The 27,171-nt window shown below is 43.0% G+C and overlaps 1 protein-coding gene across 1 annotated transcript in view; it reads left to right on the top strand.

The window, feature by feature from the left end:
• LOC142588087 (apoptosis-resistant E3 ubiquitin protein ligase 1) overlaps positions 1-27,171 on the top strand; it is a 95,214-nt gene that overhangs the window by 53,966 nt on the left and 14,077 nt on the right. The window contains exons 4-15 of the mRNA XM_075699548.1: positions 6,411-6,610; positions 8,843-9,066; positions 10,291-10,534; positions 11,824-11,993; positions 15,832-16,000; positions 16,509-16,642; positions 16,816-16,893; positions 18,847-18,988; positions 21,250-21,371; positions 22,478-22,553; positions 23,989-24,098; positions 25,974-26,153. Of these exons, the coding sequence (XP_075555663.1) occupies positions 6,411-6,610; positions 8,843-9,066; positions 10,291-10,534; positions 11,824-11,993; positions 15,832-16,000; positions 16,509-16,642; positions 16,816-16,893; positions 18,847-18,988; positions 21,250-21,371; positions 22,478-22,553; positions 23,989-24,098; positions 25,974-26,153 (1,849 nt within the window). The remainder of the gene's footprint in view (positions 1-6,410; positions 6,611-8,842; positions 9,067-10,290; positions 10,535-11,823; positions 11,994-15,831; positions 16,001-16,508; positions 16,643-16,815; positions 16,894-18,846; positions 18,989-21,249; positions 21,372-22,477; positions 22,554-23,988; positions 24,099-25,973; positions 26,154-27,171) is intronic.

The raw sequence follows: 27,171 nt of genomic DNA, 5'->3' as shown, positions 1-27,171 counted from the left end.
CTCGCTCGCTCGCTCGCTCGCTCACTCATTTCACTCACTGTTACTTCATTCATTCATTCATGCTGGCATATGTCGCAGTGTATAAGAAATTTCTTGGAGAGGCCTTCGCCCTGCCGTGAATTTAAACAATGAAGAGCGTCCCTCTTAACCCACTTTGCAGTCTAGGGATCTTAAATCCCACATTTTTAAGAAACAAACGCTGGCGAACTACCAGAGTGGTAAACTATGCCTTCAAAACTCAATTCTTGTTAAATCGGTTGCAATTGTTGGATCATTGCTCGAAGAAACAGTAGCCGAACTTTATTTCCTTTCTTTCTTTTTTTTTTAATTTTGCGCCGTAACCTGAGCTTGACGGTACGTCAGTATGTACGTCACGGACTTTGCAGTTTATTTCTCCTACTTAGGCCTGTTCGGCGGGGAGAAATACTGCTGTAGGTTGAGTTCTTCGGTTGCTCTATAGCATGATGCAGTTCTCCTTCACTGATAATGAGTAAAGCGAAACTCAAAAGTGCATGACGTTATGGCGAGGTGGGGTAGGTACTTTCGGCGTTATGATGACAGTTTTGTGTATTTGGTATGTCGTTACTTGCAGAAAGGTTTGTTTAACGCACCTGCATAAGAAGAAAGAATAGACAATACTTAGCGCTACCTTCCAGCAGCATTTTATTTCTAGAAGTAAAGTTCCTTGAGCGATAAAAGAAGCTTCGTGCGGCATTTGGGTGCGAGGGCTTAGCGTTTCCATTTTCCTCTGAGGGATGTTTCGTGTAGAAGCCGAACTAACCGTGCATTGAGGGAGGCACACAAAATAAATAACTCATTAAACAAAGTAAAATTATAGAAGCGCTCAAAAAAAGAAAAAAAAAATGAAAGGACACGGACAAGACTGAACACCACTAGCGCTCCCTAACAGCCGGCGCCTCTCAGAAAAAATGGTGAAATGAGAATTGAAGACCTGCACATGGGCGCGACACAAACGTCACAGGGAGGCTCAAAACGAAAATTTTCCACGGGTCCTTTATCAGTTCTAAAGACCTTGCCAATTTGTCAATAAGGAACTTGTCAAAGTCTCCTTGTGACATTCCCCTTTGTAGCAGCCGGTAATTGGAACTGCCTAAAATTCGCGGCCCGGGGGTCTGACCAACCATTGGGCCAACTTGGGTCTCTGAGTATGTGGCACTGTGTAGACACGTGCCGCTCTTAAACGAACCTCTTTCACCCCGACATGGGTCACTGTAGATGCGGGACAGGGTAGGTGTCGTCGCTGTTCGAAGGAACTCTTTGACGCCGACTTGGAGCACAGGGTATGCGTCACTCGGTCTGTGCTGGTCTCCGACGAAACTCTTTGACCCGAACTTGGGTAGCTAGGTATGTACCACTTGGGAATGTGCCGTTCTACAACGACGACAAAAGGATCCCACAGATTTATTCGATGCCGAGCGGATTTTAACCCACGTCACAAGGGCTTCGCAAGGCCAGCTACCCGCGACGCCTTAGCAGGCTGCGCCACAGTTGCACTGGGTGTGTCCCGCTCTTCAGTGAACCTCACGCCAGCTTTGTGTCACCGAATATGTGCCACCGAGAGTGCGGGACGAGCGGAGGAATAATTCTGAGCGCTCGCAGGCACCGGCGCGCCACCTATACGCTTCTAGTCTCGGAGTCCGCGCGCGGACTTCTCGGCAGTGCCACTAGGTGGCGCAGCGGGTCCAGAAAAGAATGAAGCAAAAAGCGATTGGAGGATTGGTGGCTCAAAAGCAGTGAGGTTAAAAGTGTAGGAAGAAGTATTTTAAAGAAAATGGCGAATTTTAATAACTTACAACACAGTTGAACAAAAATAAAAAGCTGAGCATGGTGGCAACTGCCATCACCCCGCTTCAAAGGGGACGCTCCTGCCTTCCATCCATCCATCCATCCAGAAGCGCGAGACAGGAGGCCCGGTCGCCGCGCATGACGTGTTTCACGTCGTTCGCACGCACCGCGGCGTGCTGTGCGTTTCGGAGGCCAGGCGCAAGCTTCGCGGCGCCGCCCCAAGATGGCGCTGAGCGTTCCTAGGGAAGCGCGAAAGAGGAATCTCGCTGCAGCAAACGCCTGATACATAACTCGTTTTGACGGTGGCAACACGTTGGGTCGCTATATACCGATTCAATGCTAGACGCGTTACGTTCGACGGTCATCGTGAGATGGGTTCCGCAGCTTTTATTTTTCTTTAACTTAGCGTTGATATTTCAGTGTCAGTACGTCACTGTGACATGATGGATGGATGGATAGAAAAAAACTTTATTGAGGTCCATCGGAACGTGCACTAGCACGTAGCGGGCCGCTCCCACGTCGCGACTGAAAGACCTAGCCTCTCCGCCACGTCGCGGGCCCGTTGGACTGCCCGTTGTTGGGCTTCCAAATCGGGACTGCGTAGGGCAGCCTACGGGGGATTCCAAAATATTTTCTCCTATGCGGGTGGTTCTCACAAAGTAAATGCCCGTGAAACTTTCTAAGCTCAATCTTTGTCTCCTTTAGTCTCCATATCTTTACCGACAAAAAAAGGAAGCGCAAGCAGGCGCCGCCAAAATCCATGACGGCATCGTGGGCTAGTGCGGGAACTTAAAGGCAGGATCGCCATCCGTCTTTCATTCCTGCATTTATATCCCCCCCCCCCACACACACACACACACACACATATATATATATATATATATATATATATATATATATATATATATATATATATATATATATTGATTCTCGCCGTGGACCTCTTCACGTAGGCATGGCTCTTTTTGGTGTTGTAAACGGGTGAGTAATTAATACAGCTCAAAAATTTTTCCTGTCCCTTTAATGTCAACTCCGCACTCTGATTTATGCTCTCTATTTATCCTCTCAATATGCTGTCTATCAGTATACCCTCTAATCCACGCTTTTACATTGCCGTCTCTTAACGTCATTTATACGTAAACGGCTTAACATTTAGAAAGTTCCCATTTTAGTGTTCACGGTGGCTTCGTTAACTTTTAGACGGTCGTGTGACACGACGACAAATAAAAATAAACCTTTCGGTGGACAGGCGATCTCCCCACCCTGTAGCCGCCTTGCGCGACGCAGCTATGAATAAAGCAGCGGTCGACCGCATCTTACACGAGCGCGGTGCGTAAACATGTTGATTATCGTCGTGCGGACGAGCTGGAAATGGATCTCGGGCGCCGCCTCCCCCTTTCCCCCTCCCGCCGCTTTTCACCCCCTTTCCCAACCTCTCACCCACCGCCTCCCTTCTGACAGTGCGTTGTAAGCGAGCAGCAGCGAGTCTGACGGAGCAGCCGCTACCCGGCTGTCGAAGCTCATTACGCAGCGTACAGGCCCTTAAATTATGCATGGCCGTGGCATCAGCTACCCGCGCTTGCAACATTTTCGCGGGGGTGCTGCTTTACACGGCAGATATGGGATGGGATTCTTGCCTAAGCCATTCGCTTCAGAGCTGTTGCTGCTGTATTCTATCTTTTTTTTTTGGCCGAGTTCGCTTTTTCCTTTTCTCTGACGCGCAAGAATTAAAAAAAAAAAATGTGCTCTCGAAGTAACCTCAAGCGATGACAGCAGCGAGACATAGATATCGGGCGCGAAGGAAAGCTCATTTTGTTCTTCGTATGCTCAATCGCTGCCGTCTTCACAAAGCCGCTTTCTGTTTAAGTGCGATGTTGCTTCACGGCAACATTACAAAGCAGTGCCGTGAAGCCGAACTGCAGATCAGAATCGGCGTTGAAATTTCACTCTTAACGTGCGCGGGAATTTGTTGAATTTGCGGTGAGTGTAATACGCGCGAAAATGCTGTAATGCTTGAACTGCTTTCTGTGTGTTATTTAAGATTATATATATATATATATATATATATATATATATATATATATATATATATGCATACTGAACTCTGACGAAGGCTAGTCCACCAGCCGAAAATGGTCCGTAAAGTCTTCCTAAAACTTTGTCGTCTCTTTCCTATATATATATATATATATATATATATATATATATATATATATATATATATATATATATATATATATATATATATATATATATATATATATATATATATATATGGTTTTATTGAACTAGGGTGTAAAGGTGTTTGCATCAACTTTCACGGCACTGCGTGTAGCGCAGTACGGGAAAGATGACTAGGACTAAGGAGAACGCGATATTGCGCAAAATTGATTTGTTGAGTGATCTTGCAGACTCAAAAAGGTATACTGGGCGGGTCTTCCTCTTTTTTTTTGCATTACCAGAAATAAAAAAAAAATCGCCTGTGGCATATGGCACAAGTCTAGTTATTAAGCTGGATTACCTAAAAAGGCAGACATTGGTTACACTGCAAATCAAAATGCATAATTGACTAATTAACAAAATTTCACTAGTAAATTTCAGAACTAACTACTTTAGTGCAAATGTTACAATACATGGGTTGATGCCAGTGATTTCACGAGGCACATCCACTTGAAATGAATTTTGAAACTAGCACCAGTTTTGTGATATGCGCTGTCAATGCACTGTAGTTCCACTAACTTTTTTAACAAAGCGCCTTTTTATATACTGATGCTCAGTAATTACTGGAACACCAAGGCATATTGTCGCAAAATTTCGGTACTTGGGTATCTTGAAGCTGCTGTGATTCTCCGAAGTTGTTCCAAGTGAATATGACTGGTTACCATTCATAAATTGCAGTATGTTAATTAGCAAAACTTGACTAATTATTAAAATCTTTATTTTGATTACTCGTACAAGTAAAGTTTGCCTCTGAGAGTAAGCTAGCTCAAGAGATAGAACTCTGTTACATCAGTGGGTGATTTTTTAAAAATTGTGTGAGCGATAAAAGACACAAAAACATGTCGCTCTGTTTCCTGAGTGTATCAGTGCCACCATCACTACACGTGTGCATGAAGTGCACTGTTATTTACTTTGGCCACACAAAGTTGTGCACGATGGGTGTTTGTATAAAGAAAATCGGGTAATCATCTATTTGATCAAGCAAGTTGTGCTTTTGTTTTCGTGGCTGTCTTTTCTGCATGGTGTCAGAGGCATGGTTAAGGATTAAGAAAAAAGAATAAAGACATTGTTGCATTCTCAGTTCTTTAGAAAATATCTCGCTAGCAGTATGATTTATGTTGCTTATACATCATTTTCAAGGGCATTAAAGTGAGACAACCCCATTAATTGCATTTGTGTTTCCCTTCCACTTGTCACTCTGTGGCCACACACTCTCTCCCTCTTTTGCTCTGGTAGTTAATGGGAAGGGAGGCATACACTCGTGTTATTACCTAGGTGTCAAAAGAATGCTGACGTGCCAGAGAAAGCTTCATCTTCGTCGGGAAGGGGCCATGCATAATGCTTCTGTGGACAGTGATAAATGAGTGATGGGATTCAAACAGCGGGTAAGCCAAGACGTGCACGCTTTGAAAGCAATAATAATTGAGACAAAAAGAAAAGAAAGAAGAGAATGTCAGCATAGAACATCTCTATCTCTGGCCAAGAAACTAATAAGGAATACGGGGACAAAGCTCACTTGGTGACGAAGGGAAGAGAGAGATCGGAGGAAACTCAATTTTCCCATCACCGTCTGCTTAGCGTTTTTCTCGTGTTATGGAGGCAGCACTGTTACTGGGCTTCCTGGAGTTAATTGGGTCTTCTTCGACGATGGGGAAATAACAAAGAGGGTAATGAAAGGAAGTTCAGCGACCCCTGCATGCTTTGTGGGCCAGTGACGGCCTACTGCGCTCTATGTTTTCTAGAAAGCCAGGATGTGTGTGCATTTTTAGCCTTGGTAAAGTTTGGACTGCATGTATGTAGTTTCGAAGGCTGCTTTGACAGTATACTTTGCTGCTGATATGGCATTATGAGGGCAGAGGAGGGTTAGGAGGTTGAAAGTCAATAATATTTCTTGCAGGAATGTTGGGAGTGACAAAAAATAATTGATTGAGCATAAGTGTGGCACAGTGGCATCATGATACAAAAAGATTCAGTGCTTGATAATTATATCAATCTTAATTTCCTGGTCCTGGTACCCATCTTTCTTTATTTCTTCTCATTGTTGCTTCTGGTGGTGCACAAGCTGTTTTGCAGCATTTCTTTTATTACATTCGTGTCTTAACTGCCTTATATCTGTCTTTCCAGCAAAATTTTAAAATCTTTCTTTTGATAAATGATGCGTTTTCTTCTGCTGCATTCTTGAAATTGTCGTCTGCCTACTACACAGTGCATGTGTGCATCTATGCATATGTGCATGTTTTCCCTCTTAACAGCAAGCTGCACCGGAATATCTCATTGTTGCGAGCGTAGTTGTTCTTATAACCAGCATGATGCTGACTTATCACGTTTTCTCATTTATTGCAATAATTTTGAAGCTTTTTTTTTTTTTGCTCGCATCGGTACAGGAAGCCCAGCGAGCCCAACAACCTCGAGCAGCTAGCGCAGCAGGTCCTCAGTGACATCGAAAGCAAGGACCACAGCTGGACTCCAGAAGTGGTGCGTGCTGTGAGACAGCTGCCAAACACACCCGAGGCACTCGGGGCTGCAACAGACCTCATCTGGGAGCGCATCCTCTTTGAGCAAGAACAAAAGACATGGGCCTTTGGTGAGTGTGTAGCCATGCGCGATGCCATTGAGCGTTCAGGACACCCTGTTAAAAGCACCACACTACTGTCTGGTTCACAGATTACTGCGAAAAATTAATTTGCCCTAATCTCTGTCACCCAGCTACGCGGGTGTGCTGAGCACAGTTAGGCAGGGTCTCTGTTAAAGACTATTGCAGTTATGGTGGGTTACATGCACATACAAAAAAAGAAAACTCTTAATTATACGTATTCTCATCGTAATGCATGGGAACTGTAGGTAAATACTTCGTAAAGTTGTTAAATTTAAATTTAAGCTAAGGTTGTTGCATTAAGGTAATGGTCAGGTTCTTGTCACTGAGCATAACTGTAGCAGGCCAAAACTGAAGTTCACCTTAAACACTGTTAGTATTCTTGCATAACTAGTGTGGTTGCACAACGTGGCTAAAAGAAAAACAGTGTTGTCTTGCTTAGTGCTATGGAAAAGCGTTATGTGGGCTAATGCAGCACAAATGCCATTCATTCGTTTGCTCTGCCTATGTTTACTTGTCATTGCAATTGCTGGCAGGGGGCTGAGATCTTCTCGCAAGTTCAGATAACCTCTTCAGCTTGGCTCTTCATTCTTTATTTTGGCAACAACAGCATGTTGCACGAGGATGTCAAAAACACATGAACCATGGGCTATGTGTGACCCACAGGCCTTGTGTCTGGGTTTTGTGTCGTATTCTGTTCTGTAGGGAGCTGATGTCTCAATGCCTTCTGTGTATTAAATCTGTTGTGCACGTGACAGTGTGAACACTTTTTCCCTGTGACAGTGCTGTGACACTGTATTCTGTGATGCTCAGTATGTGTGACAGATGCTATCACTATTAAGTGTGACACTTTGGACATGTGGCAGACACAATACTGTTAAAGGGACTGACAGCCAATTTTCATGGTACCCTTTTTTTGTGTGTGTGTGCAATGGAAAGCTTACCAATCAGTGTCTAATCATGCAGTGCTAATGCGGAAAATGCCTAGGAACATTTTTTAATCATAATTTTTCAATCTGCAGTGAGGATGTAGTCGTTCACTGGAAGCATGCTGAAAACGGTGATAGGTGAGCGGGATAGCGATTATACGCCGGCATTAGTGGGAGGCAGACAACAAGTGCCGCCGTAGCTGTAACAAAGTATGATTTAGTTTATCAAGTCGATGTTCCTGCGGTTTATGTTTTCCTAATTGTTGAATTATTTCTGTGATAATAGCTGTGTTTTTGTGGTTTCATGTCCAACTGCTTTGATATTTAACCAGTCAAAACTAAACCAATCGGAATGAAATCAAAACGACTCCTTTACATGTTCAACGGAGTTCAGCGTGTTGCCATAACCACGCATGCATTCTTTATTTCTGAAGCATAGAATAATGCGTGAGTGTCTAATAATATACCAACTGCAACTTTAAGGAATAATTGTACTGTAGTTAATAACAGTCGACTTATGTACAGTAATCTCGTATAACACATCCAAAGCACCAAGATTTCACTGCCAGGTCTCACCACTTACTGGTTCTTGAGACTTTCTGTGCCAAATTAAAATTATAATTCCTACTTAAATTGCAATCAGCATGCTGGATTCATATCACTATAAATCATGGTAATTTCATTTCCAACAACTTCTCGCAACACATTCTGGCCAACTGTCAGTCCCTTTAAAAAACGCGGTATGCGTGAAAGACAATCACTTTCATGTGCAGTGGGCACAATCACTGTTAAGTGTGACTTACAGGGTGTGTGTGACAGATGCTGTGATGGTTAGCTGTGAGGTACAGGGTGTGTGACAGGTGCGGTCACCATTAAGTGCAACACACAGTATGTGCAACAGACACAATCGCTGCTAAGTGTGACTTACATTGCGTGTGAAAGATGCGATTACTGTTACTTTGAGGTACAGGGTGTGTGACAGGTGCAGTCACTATTAAGTGTGACACGCAGTATGTGCAAGATGCAATCACTGCGAAGCGTGACTTACAGTGTGTGTGACAGATGCAAGGACCGTTACCTGTGAAGTAGAGGGTGTGTGACAGGTGGCGTTCACTATTATGTGCCACACAGTATGTGCGACAGGCACAATCACTGTTAATTGTGACACACACTATCCGTGACACTTCTGTTGTGTGACACACCTCATGTGCAAAAAACCTCCTGCATGTCTGAGGTAAATTGCGTGTCATATATGTAATGCCCGTCATGCCACATCTCTTGGCTGTCACTGTAGGGGCTATGCTGGGTGTGTCCCTGGTGGCTTCTGTGCTGGTGGGCGTGGCCTCCCTGATGCTGGCGCCCGCGGGGCTGCTGTGTGACCAATCGGCTGCGGCCGCCGCGAAGCTCGGCTTCCTCAGCTACCTCACCGGGAAGTACCTCTCGCCGGCCAACTGCAAGGTCGAGTTCGACTGGACCGAGCCGCAGGTCGTAGGCTGCACACTGACCTTCTTCATCAAGGTGTGCTGCTGTCATGCGCTGCGTTGCAGCTGACTACTCATCGCACTGCCCCTGCTTCTAGTATTGGTTCTCAATCTTCTCTGTCTTGAGACCTTCCTGACAAGTTCACAAATCATTGCGGTCCCTGAGGTGCATTTTTTTTCCAATACAAGAATAAATACAGGAGAACATACTTCATGCCATGATCATAAACATACGAGGGCAAATCAGAAAGTCAGAATAGTATGTATATTTGTAATTACCTGTGTGTACCTTATTTTGGCTAATGAAAAATAGGGACAAAGAATTTCTGCTTCACCCTCGTAGAAACATATTAGCACATCTATAACTGACAAGATTACAGTTTAAGCACTTCTTGCATTGCTAGAAAGTATCACACGCACACAAAAAAACATAATAAAATCTGTAATCTTCAGCGTTTCTTCCAGCTTTGAGCTCATTTACTACAACCGCAACAGGCTCTCTCAGTGCATGTCACCATAGTCTCAAAAGAAGAAGAAGAAGAAGGAAATTCTTTGCAATGCACACAATGTCCTAGTCTCATGGCATCCTCGACAACCTGCACCGGTGTGCACTAGAGCACCCTGGTGCGAGAATGGTTGGCTAAAACGGCACACTGGGGCATGCTGGTGCAGTTTGTCAAAGATGCCATCAGTGTCTGCAGGGTGCCTAAACTCTTGTGATGTGTTTGTCCCCACACTGTGTCAAAACTAAATGTCATTTCACTGTTAAGGGAGCGCCAAAATAAATATAAAACATTGAATAATATTCACAAGAATTTCATCATTGTGTTCATTGTCATTGTCATCCAATCAGCTAGTGCTATTTTAAGTACGCTGTCACTTTGCAATTTTTTTTCACATTATTGAGATACTGCAGTGGAAGCGCCATAACAGAGCACAGTTTGTGTGAATTTTATTCTTGAGACCAGATATTTCCTTGACATCTGAAAAAGTGAGGATCAAGCTGTCCTGAGAAATTTCTGTTACGCTGTATACAGATTATCAAGTAGTACGGTCCATTGTCTACGAATGTGACCGCTGTAATGGTACTGCATCAGATAATCTGTTTTTTGTTTAGCGTAGATCATTTTCCATGTGCGGTAACTGTCCACAGAGGTGAGGAAATTGATGACTTGACTGCAGTTTAGATATTTCTGCCGAATTCACTCAAAAGAAGTTTCTGCCTTTCTTCAAGCACCTTGATTCATTCTCATTCTCGCAGTTCTTCCAGCGCAATGGACGCAGCTACCCAATTTGTGACGAAGATCCACTGCTAGTCGAAATCGTAGCCGGCAATGGCGCCCACAAGGTGGCATGCAGCGTTGAGCTGGGTGGCACAGATCCGAACCTGGCCAATCAGGCGAGAGTCCAGTTCACTGTGCGCCGCGCTGGTCTCTGCCATGTGTCGGTCCTCATCGGCATGGTGCACGTTCGGGGCTCGCCGTTTGTCAAGAACTTTCTTCCAGGTTGGTCTGTGGTTCATCCGGCATTTCTTCTTTAGCATAAAGTAGAACCTTGCCGTGGAAAAAACAAAAAACAAAAACGACCAGAATCATGCAACGCCTATCATTTCTGAAATTTTACTTTGTGTTAAAGTTCTTCGTGCCAGATTAAAAAAAGATTAATATATCGGGTTTATATAATATATCGGATTTACATAACATCATCACCTCTATTTATTTACGTACTCTATTACCTGCGGCGCCAGTTAGGCATTAAAGTTTACTGCAGTAGATATTGAAATTCTGTTGCATCAACTGGATTACTTGAAGAGGCAGGTATTACTTGGACACAAACAGTAGAGCGATATTGGGTAATGAACAAAAAGTGCTAATTAACTTTATAATCAGTTACTCCAGAGCACATGTACCAACTGCTTTATTAAAGCTGAGCATTAATGAAATAATGTCCATCTGGCAGAAATCCTGTCTCTAGCACCAGTTTTTGCACTCCGCAAAAGATCAATTATAGTGGCAATGGCATTCTGCTGCTCAGCAGGTGGTCAAGAGCCATATTTTTTCATCTCTCATAGTCCAGACGCCGCTTTAAGACATTAAACCAAATCAATCAATCAATCAATCAACCCAAACCAATAAGTTGATTAACCATCTATAAATAATTTAGTTAGCCAATTAACCAGTGAGTTAATTACTTAATCTGACACTTACTCAGTTAAGTAATAAATTAATTAACCCCTTTCGTGCCATACTATTGTCCCAAATTCTGACAAATATATTGCCAAATTATTTTTAAAAGACCCCAGTTACCAACTTGGTTGCAGGAGGCAACAATGCGAAGGAAGGTATTCGTTGCTGAGAATCAGTGACTCATGTTGGTTTTACGGCCTTTGGGTTTTAGGAATTAGTTGGTTAGCTTGATAGGCTTATACTTCCTCCACCAGAATAAACTTGCTTTCTGTTTGCGTTGCCCCACGGATTGCGTGCTGCAATCTACCAGAATCGCGACAAAGAACTTAGATGAGGTCAGCTCGTGCATGGCATTGCTAGAAAACGAAAAGTACCGTTAAAGACCATAGCTCACCCTTGGCCGCTTTACCAGAAATTCGTGGACGAACCCAGCTCGTTCATGGCACAGAAAGAGTTAATCAATAGGAAAATAACTGACTTAGTCCGTCAATAAACAATTAGTCAGGTAATCAATCAGCAATCCAATCATATAACCAGCCATATAAACCAGTTCCACTCCAGAAACATTTTTGCTCACCGCTCACCTCTCTCACTTCGTGCAAATTTAGGTCGGCCGGACCCTCAGAAGACAGGGTTCATTCACCACAGCTGCACGGTGGTCTGCACCCAGGACGAACCGCACCATCTCTTCCTGGAGCCCAGGGACAAGTACAACAACGCGTGCCTTGTGGATTCCACCACCGATCCCAGCGATGAGTACAGCGTCGACTTCGTCGAGGTGGGCTTTCCACACCTTTTTCGTCTCACCACCTGTCTCAAGAACAGCAATTCTGTCTTGCGATCTTGCATGTTGTATATGCAGCTGGTGTTGTTTTCCAACAGTGAGCAGCTTCAAAGAAAGCATGCCTACTGCACAAATATAATTTGTGTTCTTTCTTTTTTTTAATTGAGAAGCCAACTGCAACGAAATTTCACTTTGGCTAAATTGGTTTTAAGTGAGTAGTATATACCACTGAAGCAATCTTGGCAAAGCTGCATGGCTGTTGTAGTAGTCTAATTTTCTTATTAGTGCCTGTTAAGTTGCATGTAAGCAAACGATGCGTGCACCTAGTGGTTGCCAGGTACAACTCAAGTCCCTGCACGTTGCCTTGGGGATTTTTTTGGCGTACCGTGGACAGCTGTGGGCATCGCTTAATCTTGGAAATCATGCCAAGAAGCCGTACATCCTCAATTATGTGTCAATTGCGGCAAGCGATAATGGTTTCAGTCGCTTCATTTTTTTTGTTTCGGTATCAAAAACTTCTACTTTTGTGAGCCTTTCATGACGCATCCACTCGTCTTTGCACTGAGGCTTTTCTCTATGTACACTATCTGAACAACGATGCTTCTTGTACTGCCCAAAATTTCATTGGAGTTTATTTATTTTATTTATTTGTAAAATACCTTACAAGGCCCCTTCTTGGGGATTGAGTAAGGGGGCCATACAATCAAGTACATACAATTAACAATAATAACAAATGGAAACAGCAGCCAAGTGCACAGCCTAAAAGTCATGAAACATATTAGCTACATAAAGCTGCATATGATTACAATAAAAAGGAACAATATAAGTTAGTAACAACGTATAACACTGCAAGAAAAAGGCAAAGAAATAATACAGAGCAGTGAGTGTGATATTAATGGTTAACATGGGTTAAGCGAGTTCAGTGAGCTCTTGAATTTATCACGGTCAGTTTCCAAAACTATGTTGTCGGGGAGGTTGTTCCAGAGCCGAATAGCACGTGGAATTGCAGACGAGTTAAATGCTTCTGTTTTACCATAGATGCGCGTGAAGCTATGATGATTATATAATCTGTGCGACGTGTACGATGGCGTTTCTAGGTGTAAGGAATGTTTGTTAGTGTGGTGGGCGTATTTATGAAATAATGACAAAAGGGCTATGTCGCGACGATTACTTAGTAGCTGAAGTGATAGGTGAATCTTTATTTGAGTTACGCTAGAACGGTAGTTATAATTTCGGGAAATGAAACGTGCGGCTCTATTTTGGATTGATTCCAGCATGGTAATTAGGTAATTTTGATGGGGAGACCAGATTGGAGCGGCAAACTCAAGTCGAGGGTGAACAAATGTTTGATATGCCAGTTTGCGGATAAGTGGAGGTGAGTTCCGAAGGTTACGTCGCAGGTAACCCAGTGATCGAGAAGCACTGGCACAGATGGTAGTAATGTGGGAAGTCCAGGAGAGGTTTGTTGAAAGATTAACGCCTAGATATTTAAATGATGAGGTCCGAGATAATGGGATATTTTTAATACAGTAAGAATAGTCCAAGTTATTGCGTTTGCGGGTGAAGGACATCACTTTACATTTTGATGAGTTTAGAGTCATTAGCCAGGTGTCACACCAATTAGTGATTTCATTAAGATCATTTTGGAGGATCAGGTGGTCATCGGAGGTGTTAATAGAACGATAGATAATGCAGTCGTCAGCGAAAATGCGCATGCATGATGATAAGTTATTGGGTATGTCATTAATGTATATCAGAAAGAGTAAGGGACCAAGAACGCTTCCTTGTGGTACACCGGATGAAACATCTGAAAGGGGCGAGGAGAAGCTGTTAACGATAGTAAACTGCTGCCTGTTAGAAAGAAAATTTCGAAGCCAGGATAGTGTTAGTGAATTAAGTTTTAATGATGATAACTTCAAAAACAGGCGACAATGAGCTACGCGGTCAAAAGCTTTAGAAAAATCTAGAAAGATGCTGTCAGTTTGAAGGTTTGAGTCCATGTTAAAATGTAAATCTGTCGTAAATTCAAGCAGTTGCGTTTCGCACGACAAACCTCTCCTCAAACCATGTTGATTATGAAAAAAGAAGTTGTTCGATTCTAGATGTTGGTAAATATGAGATGCAATAATATGTTCCATCATTTTGCAGCATATGCACGTTAGTGATATCGGTCGGTAGTTCTCAGTTAAGTTCTTGTCAGCGTCTTTGAAAATGGGTAGCCTTGAATCTTCATTTGTACCTCATGCTATATATTTGAGGAAAAAAAAAAAAAGAGCTGGCGGTATAATGGCATACTTTAGAGGTACTGTAATGCCCTGTATACTGGATGTTAGATTGAGGTCTACATGACACGCATCTCTTTTCAACAGCAGAGAAAAAAAAAGTTTTTGAAGACGCATTTCTATACTGCTCGTAAATTGTTAGCTGACATCTTCAAGCAAGGCACCTTGTACACCATGACTACCACAGTGAAGGTCAGATCTGCAGTGGAAATTTTTGGTCTCTATGTGATTTCCACATGTAAATACCTACAAAAGTCATATGCCTATGGTACTTTAATATATATACATTGGATAGAATAGGATCTTTATGTCAGTATGTTGTCATGCGGACGATGCAACTATGATAGGCTATAAACGAGAAGAAAGGGGGTTAACCGAGGGACACGATTTTTATTAGTCATATCATAAGAAGCCAACAAACACTGACACCAAGGACAACATAGGAGAAATTACTTGTGCTTTTTATAAATGAAATAAAAAAATGATAAATTAATGGAAATGAAAGTGGATGAAAAAACAACTTGCCGCAGGTGGGAACCGAACCCACCTGCGGCAAGGTTATGGGTTTGAAGGTTGTGGGTTCGGTTCCCACCTGCGGCAAGTTGTTTTTTCATCCACTTTCATTTCCATTAATTTATCGTTTCTTTAGTTCATTTATAAAAAGCACAAGTAATTTCCCCTATGTTGTCCGTGGTGTCAGTGTTTGTTGGCTTCTTATGATAGACTATGTAACATGTTACATAGAAATCATCTTACTCTTGACCTACCCACCACAGTAGTGGCTATGGCATTGTGTTGGCAAGCACAAAAGCACTGGTTCAGTTCTGGCCGTGGCGGCCACATTCCAATGGGGGTGGAATGCAAAAAAGCACTTGTGTACCATTCGTTGGGGGCATTGTTAAAAGCAACCCAGGTGGTCAAAAGTGCCCCTTGTAACCCACTATACCGTTACGGATGTCAAACCCCCAAAATTAAATTTAAAAAAAAATTCTCTTAATCTGTGTAGTCCTCCTTCTGTCTTGTGCTTTGACCACTGTGATATAGTGTACAGGTGGTATTGCGTTATGCAAGGTAAACTGGAAAAAAAAATTTTTTTATGTACATTTTAGTAACAAAAAAGATGTGTGGTAGATTCTCTTGTAGCAGCACACTGTTGCCTCGGGGGTGTTAATAGCATGTTATGCTAGTACTAAAGCTTGCGGTTAGAAAATTGGTAATAAGGACTTCAAAGGTCAACTTTCTAAAGCTAAAGCAAAACAAAAAGACAAAGACTATATAAAAAGCAGGAAAAGGCCATAATGCAGTTTCTCAATGTGCATATTATCAGACTAAAATCTTTAGCTCTAACTCGGAAGGGTGGGGTAGAAGGGAGGGGGGGTCTTGATGTGTTTCAAAAGTTTGATCCCGTGCACTAGCTTTCGGTGAAAACTTTCGCAATCTGCCGTCTGTTAGCATCAATTTGACAGCGCAGGAGAAAACATTTCGGTCGAGTTTTATTGTCAGTGCAAGGTGGGAAGACTCCATTTTTTTCTTACATTCAAAACACGCAGGTCAGCTCAGACAGGCCCGTTGCATCCTGCTACCACTGGGAGAGCCATCCTGAAAACTCGAGGATTGCGCTAGTGCTTAATCTCAACAAGGTTGGCTGCTACCAAGTCAACGTCTCCTACCGTGGCACCAGCCTGAGCAATGGAGACTTCCACGTCATTGTGCTCTCGAGTGAGTGCGTCGCACAATGTCACCAGCAGCATTGGAGTTTACTTAACTTGGCCGCGTATGATGTGTAAGGCACTGTCAAGTACAGCTTGTGGTTTTTGCCTATTAAGTGAAACAAAATAAAATTTTGCCTTCGTATGGTTGCTATCTACAAATGTGCAATTTTGTCATTGTATTGCGTCAGCACAGCTGTGACTTGAAAAAAGAAAAAAAGCACATTTAAATTTGGAACAATCAATGAAACTCGATTAGTAGAACATAACTTCTGTGCGTTTCTGGAATAATAAGCGGTGAGAAATGCATTGTCTCATAAAAGTACACTTTGTGCCGTTGAAATCCAGATATGGTATTTTAATTGTTGACAAAGAATCTTAGACACAATCCTTTTCGTAAAACACCGTTTCGTAAAACACCGTTTCGTAAAACTGCTTTGTTTTTATGCTCATAACTTTTCAATTGCATGGCGAACTTTCACCATAATTTTATCATTTTCTTTTTGTCACTTATGCAGAAAGTGACGCTGCTTTGGTCAAGAAGAACGTTGCCAAGAAAAGCCACAACATCTGGTATGAAGCCAAGCTGATAGCCATGAACTGCGAGAGGCTTAGCAAACCCAAGAAGGTGTTTGTCTACGTTTCGCCAAAGGTCAGCTGCAAGCACTAATATGTCATTGTTGATCTCATTTCCTTCGTGTTCCCTAAGTATATATATTTTTTTAATGTACCCAACTCTGTCCTAAGTGCTTCTTTGCCTGAATATAGTTTGTGCTCGTTAACTTAATCACCCACATTTTAATGACTCTTGTTTGCTTCCTCTAGCAACTCACAATCAAGGAATATATGCTCAGGATCATTCCAAAGAGGCTCATCACATTCCGACTCTGCCCCAGCACTAAGGTAGGCTGATTAACTTCATTTTCCTTGGTGTGTTCTGAATATTTATATGCAACATCAATTTGTAGGTTGTTTAAAGGGGGGAAGTGGGGGGGGAGGGAATAAAACGAAACAATACAAGTGGTCTTTACTAAGCTTAGAACCGGTAACAACAACGTGCCCACTTACTATTGCCACGAAGCAAGAATTTTTCAGGAGGCGAGACAGTGCTCGCTCCGGCATCCTAGTAAAATCATGGCTGAGGGAATGGTGTCAGCGTGCTCTCTGTCGTTCGAGTCAGATCTCCAGATACAGCCCACTTGAAGGCCGTCTGGGGCCCATACGCTGCTAGCCACTTCTACACGTAAAACGGATGCATAGCCGATGCTACAGTTCAGAACTACACAGTTGCTCCACGTCCTCAAATGGCACGAATGGAGAGCGCTGGCCTTTGTGGTAACCTGAAAAGCGCGCACGCAGCACCTTGGAAACCGCCACCGCCATTGCCGCAGTGCGGAAGCTCGCAGGAACAAGGAAGACTGGAAGCCTGCAAACTGCAGGGAAAAGCATGACAGTTTGCGTCTCGGAGCGCATCGCGACCTAGCTAATCAGAGCATTGCCTCCCAAGGTCATCTATGCATGCACGCATGTACAGCACCTGCGAGCGAGTGAATTTGTGGCATTGGCAGAGGTCGTCTGCCCAGGTATACTGCTAGTAGCTTGCTCCTGGGGTGGCATGGCATGTAATTTTAGCAGTATTGAGCAGTTACCATTGCTAAAATCTCTGTCACTTCTGTTTCCTGAAATTATTATGTGAAATCTGGGAAAGATTTACAAAATATGGGACTATATTGCAATTATCTTGAGTCTACCCAGAGAAAAGCATGTAAACAACGGGAACACGGCCTGCAGTGTCATCTGTCCTGCTGCGACGAAAACTGCATTTCCTCCTTGTCCACACTTGACGTTATACTGTTGGACTGATTCCCCTCCTTAAATACTTCTTTCTGCTTCACTCTTGCTATGTTTTACACACTTCTTGTTACCTTATCTGTTCAGGAACATTGACCCACAATTTATGGGTGGGTGTGAATATGTGGCCATGTTTGGTAACAGAGCTACAAAAGCAGTGCATAGCACTTATAGCTGTTGACATCAATGCACTTATGTCACTAGCATAATAGCCCACTGCGCAATCTAGTAGTATTCAAGCTACATAAATATGCAATACGGAACAGAGGAAGTTACAATGATGACCTCCTTCGTGTAGCTTTTTCATGGTTTTTAGAACACATAGTTTAGCACTCGCAACTTAGGCTTAATGAGAACTTCTTGAGTGTACCTTGCCTACATATTGCTTGACACTTTATGTGAACAAACAAGATGTTAATTCACGGAGCACAAGATCTGTACGTTTTGAAAGGATTGATGGGAAAAGGATGTCGTGATAAACTTTTGGTAGTAGTTGAACACATTGCATTGTGGCTTCCTCTGTGCTCGACGCATTCGCTTTGTGAATGTAAATATCTTGCCCCCTCAGTCTATTTCTGTCCTTAAATGTGGTTGCTCCTAATACAGCCCACCGCCACCTTTCGACATAGCAGGTAAACACGAGTGTGTATCAGTGGTTTTGGTGACGGCGAATCCTTGCTTAGTTTGGATAAGTTGGCTCATGTAGATTATGGTATTTTAAAACAGCGGCACGTCTGAGACAAACATATCCTGAAGGCAGACACAGATCCTGCATTGTACTCTCTGTTTAGTTAATAGTATTATTTAGTAGTATAGTATTTGCCTCATAGTTAATGGCACGACTACTTTGCTCTTTGTGGAGTCTGCGCTGCTCTAATGCATTAATTTATATTCATGCTCCACCTTGTTTCATTTTGTGTCCTGTGTAACATTCACTTGCCATGTTCTGCGATGCCCCAAAACTTTGAAGCTGTTGACCAGGGCTGTGTGCTTTCTCGCTCGCAGTTTCAATTCAAAGGGAGCAACAATCACGAAGGAGAGCCCGTGCTCGTCGTGGACGATGGCTGTCAGCCGCAAGTTGAAATGGTTTGCGAGGAAAGGGACGTCATTGCCGCCACTTTCACTCAGTTCCTGCTCAAGAACATTGGTTAGTGCGACTCTATTCATTGCCTGAGGAAGACGCTTTTTTAAAAGACGGCACTTCACAAATGAAAAGAAACGAAACCGCAGGGAAATGGAGGCAAAAATGTTTTCTGCCCGAGAGCAGCTGGGCCTGATTTAGTGCTAATGTGAGGCATCCAATAGGATTGTCTTGGAATTGGAGTATTGACATATTTTCAACTCTTCATTCTTTTATGTTAAGTGGAGGTCCTGGATCTCTAAAGCCCAGAAACAATACATGCGAACCTCGGGGCACCCTATATAGTTTAATATAATAGCTTTTCTACAGCCAGTTACAGTTTTGTTTCTACTGTATCATGAAGTCATCAATGCAGAAGGCAGTCACGTGGGAGCAGGACATTGACATTGTGACTTCTTTGCACTCTCTGCAGCTCGCTTGGTCATCTCTTATGCAGCTACTCGCTGTGAGGGCCAATGTAGCAGCATGGAAGGTGACCAAGCTTTCAATGTGCACATTGCATAGCAACACCTCTTTCCCAGCTGAAGCTCTTGCAGTCGTTGGTTTAATTTATTTGAAGTCGCTTTCATAGACCACATTTTCACACAGCTGGTTTTCAGTCGAGTAAAGACAAAGTGCCTAATTGAATGTATACTAGGTCTTGGTAGTGGTTTGGCGCTGCCATGGCAGATGTGACTATCGCCACCAAAGCATGTTCCCTGTTGCCATTTAACCTTGATGCGGATTCTCAGAAATGCTGCCACTGTCATAACCATGTTGACACCTTGTATGTCTCGCATAGCCTGCCTCCACTAAGTTTCCACCATACTGCCACTAGTATGTTTGTGTAATCACTGGCACAAGACTGACAATACCACGATCTGATTATGATGCATGCCAAAGTGGGAGTTTTCAGATTAAGTTTGACCACCTGAGGTTCTTTAACATGCACCTAAATCGAAATGCATGAGTGTGTTTGCGTTCCACCCGTGTTGGAATACGGACGCCACGGTAGGGATTGAACCTGCGACCCCAACCTCAGCAGTGGAATGCCATAGCCACTGAACACCAGGGGGTAATGGAATTGCAACAAAGTTGCTCGACCTTTCATTCTCATTCAAAACACCACTATTGTGCTTTAGTATCTTTTAGCTGCAGATAGCTGGATGAAACCCCAGAAATTTGAATGTAGCCACCTCTGTTGTAGTGACTTTCAAGGAAATCTGTTTTCCATAGTTTAACCTGCATGCAATCGTTCAAACTAAGTGTGGCGTATTACAGAATTGCGCAGAGTCTTATTTTGTCATTGCCTAGTCTCCTACATGAAATGTTTTAAAGCAACTTGGCCGTAGACTTTCGTTAATTAGACTCCGGTTAGTTTAGTTTTACAGTTAATTCGATCACGACCGAAGGTTCCGCCTGGCATCCGTGCGTTTTTATGGGCCAAAACTTCCTTTTATTTCGCTCAAAATTGGCCCTCGCCGGATAACACGAAGTTGACTGGTCATATTCACAGCAATACAGCCGTGTTATGCGGCGAAGCCTACTAAAAATGGGAAAGGGGCCACTGTCACGGAACATAGCACGCGTTTCTTAATTATACAGGCGCGCACGCGCCGTCTCCGGTCACAGTTCGAGCACCTAGACGCATAATAAGCATACTGACAGCCATTCAGGGCTGTTTCTGATGTTGCTGTGGCGATATGAGCACCTCGTTTCGCCCGCCATGCGTGTCTGGCATACGAGACCGTTAACGGGGCCTAGTACGCGTTCCTTAATTATATTATCTGTGTTTTGGGAAAGCTAATGAAAAGAAAGGCTGTAAAATTAAAAAAAACTCCGGAAATCGAGGGGACGCTTAAAGCGAGCAAAAGAGCGGGGGTCTATCTAAAATCGCGAATGCCTGCAAGTAAGCTTGTTAGGCGTTTCGGTGCTCGTACTGTGGCCAGAGATGGCGCATGTGCGTTTGTAAATTAAAGAACACGTGCTATGTGCTATGTGCCGTAACAGTACCACCTTTTCTCGCTTAATATGCTTCGTCGCATAACATTATTGTATTGCAGTGAAGCTAACTTTAAAAGCAAACATTGCCTAGTGAATCAACGGCGTGCTTCGGCGGTTTTTTTATTTTTTTAATCTGCCTTTTGTTTAATTTGACCCGCCAAATAATTCGAGCAGTTTCGTCGGTTTCGTCAAGATCGAATTAACGAAAGTCGACTGTACTCTTTTCATAAAGGTGTTCCTGATTTGAGCGTGATGAACGTTGGTTTGATCATTTTGCAATATAGGTGGGTCAGAGACCTTCAAGGACAAGTTAGAGTTTTTCCACTACGAGGTGCGGAAGCTGCATCAGAAGCACTACCATGACAAGCTTCAGCTGAAGGTTTCACGAGACAAGATTCTTGAGTCTGTAAGTCATCTGTCAGATTCTAGACCCATTCTTAACAAAACGAAACATTCTGGTTCTCCAATGAAGAAACAAATATTGGATGAACGGTAAAAAGACACAGGGCCTGTCACTATCTATGTTGCCCTAAGCATAAGGCTGTTTTAATAAGAATGACTTTGCAACATTATACATCACAGAATACATGATTCGTGACCGTGTGATTGGCTGTCTACACAGTGTTTGCATGACTTCTTCATGGAAGCTGAAATCAGCAAGCTAAGTGATTGTGCAAACGAGGCCTTGTCAACTGAAAGACCTGTGCCAGCGAAGGATGCCTTGTCGACTGACAGACCTGTGCCAACAAGTCCTTTGCACTTAATAATTCACAGCCTAACCCTCCTGTCAAAAAAAATTTACCAGAGTGTCAATATAAGATATTCGTTCTGTGAATCCTACTAATTGCAAATTCAAGCTGCTAATGATTACAAGGTATACTAGTAGCTTCCTACATCCTATCTTGGGCTACTTTTACTGTTGCTCAGGTTACCTTTACACTTTTGTCCAGCCAAATATTTCCTCCGAAATTGTAGTAAGTTAGGAGTACCTGTAATATTCCTAAACCATTCCTTCATTTGCGCTTGTCTGGCAACCTACTTTTGTTGCTACTATTTAATTAAAGGCTCAGAGCAAGTTTTTTGCATAAAATATGGTTTACATTGGCATTTTAGTGTAAGAAACAGTTTACTATAACCTGTTATATCCCTATTCAAAGAAATACTTAGTACCTGATAGCTCCAGAAAGAGTCATAATATTTCTTCCTCAAGACATTTGTACCAAAAGATAATTAGCGCATTGAGTGTGTGTACCCTTCTGAGCAACTAAGACTAGCCTCCTTTTACATACCGTCCGGTGGCGTTAGCGTAGGAGTGCTCGTGCCACCTTTTGGCATAACAACATATCTGCGACGCTGGCTCCCGCTGTAGCATGTGCGTCATGCGAGGAAGCAGAACCCCTCACAAGACACAAAAGTCACGCGGGGAAGATGAATCTCAGGGTACTTGAGGGAGTCGAGCATCTCCACAGTGCATGCCAACATTTCTTCTTTTTTTCCTAATTTTTACTGCAGTCAATGAAGGCGACCAAGAACTTCAGCACCAGTGATTGGTGCAAGAGCTTCGAGATAACCTTCATGGGAGAACAAGGTGAGTTTCTGTTAAAAACACCTTCTGCCACATGCCATCAAATGTCAACAGCAAACATTTTAGATAAGCTCGTGGTGGCTTTTTGACTGCCATCGGAGTGTTGCAACAGTGTTCAGCAATTTTCAGCAAGTGTTTGGACTTCGACTTTTCATTGACAGTAGGTCATAACAGTCCCACTTTTCAGGGCAACTTCATTGCGCTGTAGTGGTGAAATGTAACTACGGTTCAACATTTCTGTGTGGCTGTGTTTCTGGAGCTTGTGAGCACCAATTGTTTGTTTCATCTTCTGTTTACATTATTTTGTTGTTTGTTTCACCTTTATTCAAGGCATCACAGCGATAAATGGAGACTCTTTTGAGCAAAATTTCTTCTTCTTGCACTTAAGAAAAGACACAGGAAAAGCACAAGCCTGTGTTTGTCTATTAAAAATGCTTGAAGACATGTTTTTGTGACAGCTGTATGCTTTTATGATTTCGGTTCTGTGTCACTGTACTATATATCACTTTGCTGTATAGGAGAAATACATGGCCTTGGAGGCTTTCCAAGAGGCATCTGTTTTCTGTGAGCTGTTGTGACGCTGGCAGGAGGGGCACTCAGTAAACACAATGAAAAAGTTAAAAACATGTACAGACTGGTTGCAGAGTGTATTAGTGAACACAGACTGCTGGTTATTTGATGGCCAGCCATGAGGAGGTAGGAGTAAAAAATGAAGCCATGTAGTGACTTCCTTGATGGAGATGACCTAGTTGGATAGTGGGACATGTAATTGATTTTACTTGTGTTTCATCACCACTGACTAACTCCTCTTCTGCTTGGTCTTGGTAAACTAAATCTCGCATGAAGCTAGCTTCATGCAAGTAACTTTTTAGAGTTTATGGGCGAACTTGCCACATGTTGCTTTGCATTTCTCTGCAACCGTAAGTTCCACTGACTCAGCATGTACAGTTTTGCTGTAAATTGTTTAGCAGTGTTTTTCAACCAGCGTCTCACACGTTTTTCAAGAGGCCATGGAAATGCTCCTCTAAATGCATTCTGTGAGACTTAAATGTCGAACTGGAAAACTATGTATATTTGTTACACATTAACGTTTCAAATTCGAATCTGTACACCAGTTGTAATCATTGCCTGATAACAAATTAAGTGTTCCCTATCTTATTCCTCATGACTGCAAAGCTGGCTTCAGAAGTTTACAGGATGCGTATTTTGAGAAAAATTTGCATTCCTGATCAGTTTTTGACTGCTGTCAGTAAAATAGCACAGCACTGCATGTCACATTTGCTAATCCTGGCTGCATATCTAAATCCTCCGAGATCTCATGCTCCATATACTTTCGATGCCAACTGTAAAATTGTGTGTTGGCAGTGTACGTTTGTTTCACTGGCTGACTCTCGTTCGAAGGTTCCAACTCTTTCTGCCTGTCTTTTGACATTCCAAGGTTTGGACTGGGGTGGACTTCGTCGAGAATGGTTTGAGATCCTCTGTGCTGCACTCTTCGACCCTGAAAACCAGCTCTTTCACCGGTTTAAGAATGACAAGCAGGGCTTGGTGAGTCAGCCAAAACTTTGTTCACCAAAGACTCCTCTCCCGCAACAGGAACTGGTGTTTACGATCCTGCTGTTGAACCACTGCCCATACCAAAAACGAAATGCAAAAATTGTGCTTGAAAGTCGTGTTTAAATTGTTTGGCACATGGCAGTAGTATCTAGGAAGGAAGGCTTGTGCTAGTCCAGATGTGCAGACCTCGTTCCTGTTGGAGGGGACAGGTTTTTTTGGGTGATAGGCTACTTTAGTGACAGGCTCGATTCTTGTTAGTCGTGACCATATAAAGCCAACAGGCAGTGAAGCCAAGGAAAGCATAGGGGTAATTAGCTGTGGCTGAAATTGAAGTGTAGTAGAAAATAATGGATGAATAGGGAACATGAAAGTAGACGAAAAGCTAACTTGTATCCGGTGGGGAGCCAAATCCACAACCTCTGCATTATGCGTGCGTTGCGCTGCTAAATGTGCTTGCCAATTGCGATTAACAAAAATCAAGCCACTCAATTTTCCTTCTTCTCTCAACTTCATAATGGTGTGACATGGCTTGCATATTATAGGCATAATAAGAATCCAGTTCTGCCTGCATCGGACGTGCCACATAAAACTGTACGGTATTGTAGAACTCCGTTCCAGCATCTCAAACTGTGCCCATTAATGTCTTAACTGTTTTCAATGAGCACTGCTCGTCCAATGCCTGCTCGCGCACGCCCTCATGTCCCTAAGGCACTTAGGACGAGTACTGCTCACCCTTGCAGTACTTGTTCTCCCTTTGACCATCTTGGAAGAGAGACACATGTCCGCAGTTTTATTGGTGTTTCGGTCGGCCAATCGCAGTACATGCCTGGCTATGTCTTTTTTTTTTTCTACATCTGAGACGCGTTTTTTATGTGGCAACTGACATTTTAAAAATTGGTGTCTGGCGGAGGTAATGCCTGTTACGCCCGCCCATCTTCCAGAAAACAAGGCATTTCTTTGTCGTCGTCGTCGTCTTCAGACGAGGATGGTTCGAATGCCAAGGTATACATTGTTTCAGGACACTGAAACAAACGTGATGATGACTGAAGTGAGCAGCTGCTCAGATGAAGACAAAGAGGAAATCTCTTAAAACGACGCCAGAAATGCATTTCTGTGGATTGAAATTGACGTGAACAGTGTTCCGCCACTAGCCTTCACTATTTTCTTTTTTTTCTGTACTCTGTAAGAAGTTTACTGTAAGCTTCCCAGCTGAGTTATAGTATACTGAGTGTTTTCGACAGAATGATCTGCTTTTGATGATAATCAAGGAAACCTGTTGGAAAGTGACTGTGTGTAATTCCTACTTTTTAGCTGTACTACGCCTGGCCAAAGCTCCCGTAGTCAAATGCACTTTAGCATGCACAGCTAGTGCGCTAGATACAAGAAATTTCTGTATATATATTCCTTTCAAAATTTGTGTTGATTATTAGCAAGTGGTTGGTGCACTTATACTATGGCATACAATAAATTTCAGTAAGCTACTTTTATTCATTTTATGGGGCGGTTATATTTTCCTACCTCAAGAACCTCCTTTTTATGACAAAGTTATTCATCATCAGAAAAATAAGGCACTTTGCATAAGAAATTTCTTGATAAAACAACATGGCTACGGGGTTAAATACATGTGTCGTGCTTGGAAGCCAAGCACCAACCACACTCCTTTATATATTGTGCTGTGCGTAGCAATAGTACATCACATTCGTCATGAGGCTTTGCGCTTGTTATTAAAACCTGCTGTGAATGCAGTTTGGCATACGATAATGAGGATGAAATGGATATCCAATAGGGCATACTTTATGCCACTATGCTGTTCGCAGTTCTCATTGCTTACCCAGCGTCCATGCGGCGCCCTGCCTGAACCTGCAGGTTCACCCGAATCCGCGGAGACCGGCTCACTTGAAGTTGAAGCACTACGAGTATGCGGGCCGCATTGTCAGCAAGTGCCTTTACGAGTCCTCGCTAGGCAGTGGCTACAGGCAACTAGTCAGGGCTCGCTTCTCCAGGTCATTCCTTGCTCAGCTCATCGGGCTCAGGGTTCATTACAAGGTAAGCCTCTCGTACTCCTTACTCGCACTTTATTTATTTTTTACTTGTCATTTCATGTTCAGGGTTCTTTCAGAAGATAGCACAATCTAGTGCATCTAACAGTTTCTGTGGCTAGGGCGCTGCCGCACAGTCTGGTTCAGTGTATTAAGTGCTAACCTGCACAATGGTCCAGTACAGTTCCAGTACAGTTCCAGTACAGTTCCAGTACAGTTCCAGTACAGTTCCAGCACAGTTCCAGCACAGTTCCAGCACAGGTCCAGCACAGGTCCAGCACAGGTCCAGCACAGGTCCAGAGTAAAGTAACTTGTACAGTGGCCGATGAAATTGCGATACATAACAGAATCCTGTCAGGCCTCCCACACGGAAGTCTTGTTCATGATGAGATTGGGAACGAGTCTCTTGTGCGAGAGCCAAAATGTTAACATTACTAAAACCTTTTGCAGTCAGTGTTTGTCTTCATCTTTCATCATGCATCGTGCCAAGCATGAGGTCATGCAAAGGCACTGATGGAATGCAAAGACACTGATGTGCTTAGGTTAAAGTGCATGTTAAAGAACCTGAGGGGTTCTAAACTAATGCGGAGCCCTCCACTATGGCGTCTCTCATAAACCCGGGGTCACTTTATGAGATTAAACTCATCTAATCGATCAGTGAATGCTTATCCACCACGGTGGCTCAGTGGCTGTTGCGTTTTTTATGCAAGTTTGAGGATTTGATTTCTTGTTGTGCTGCCAGCAGACATGCCAAGTGCCACCGCATTGCCTATACAGAGACGTGTCGTGTATGCATGTGGACTACTTCATGTCATTACTATGTATGATGTGTATGTTCAAATGCTTAGCTCTTACAGTGTGCAAGTTTTATTGCTACATTTCTTTCTTCATTATTTTATTGTTATTCTTTTCTTTATTAGACTTTGCTAGCTGTTTCACAAATAAATGTTTCTTTCTTCCTCCATTGCAAATAAACATTTATTTCTCTCTTTCTCTCATGGAAGCGTAAACACAAGGGCAAAGAA

This window comes from Dermacentor variabilis, chromosome 7, assembly GCF_050947875.1.
Source record: "Dermacentor variabilis isolate Ectoservices chromosome 7, ASM5094787v1, whole genome shotgun sequence".
Taxonomy (NCBI): Eukaryota; Metazoa; Arthropoda; class Arachnida; order Ixodida; family Ixodidae; genus Dermacentor; species Dermacentor variabilis.
The sequence above is the reverse complement of the archived record's forward strand: the minus strand, read 5'-3'. Positions and strand labels throughout refer to the sequence as shown.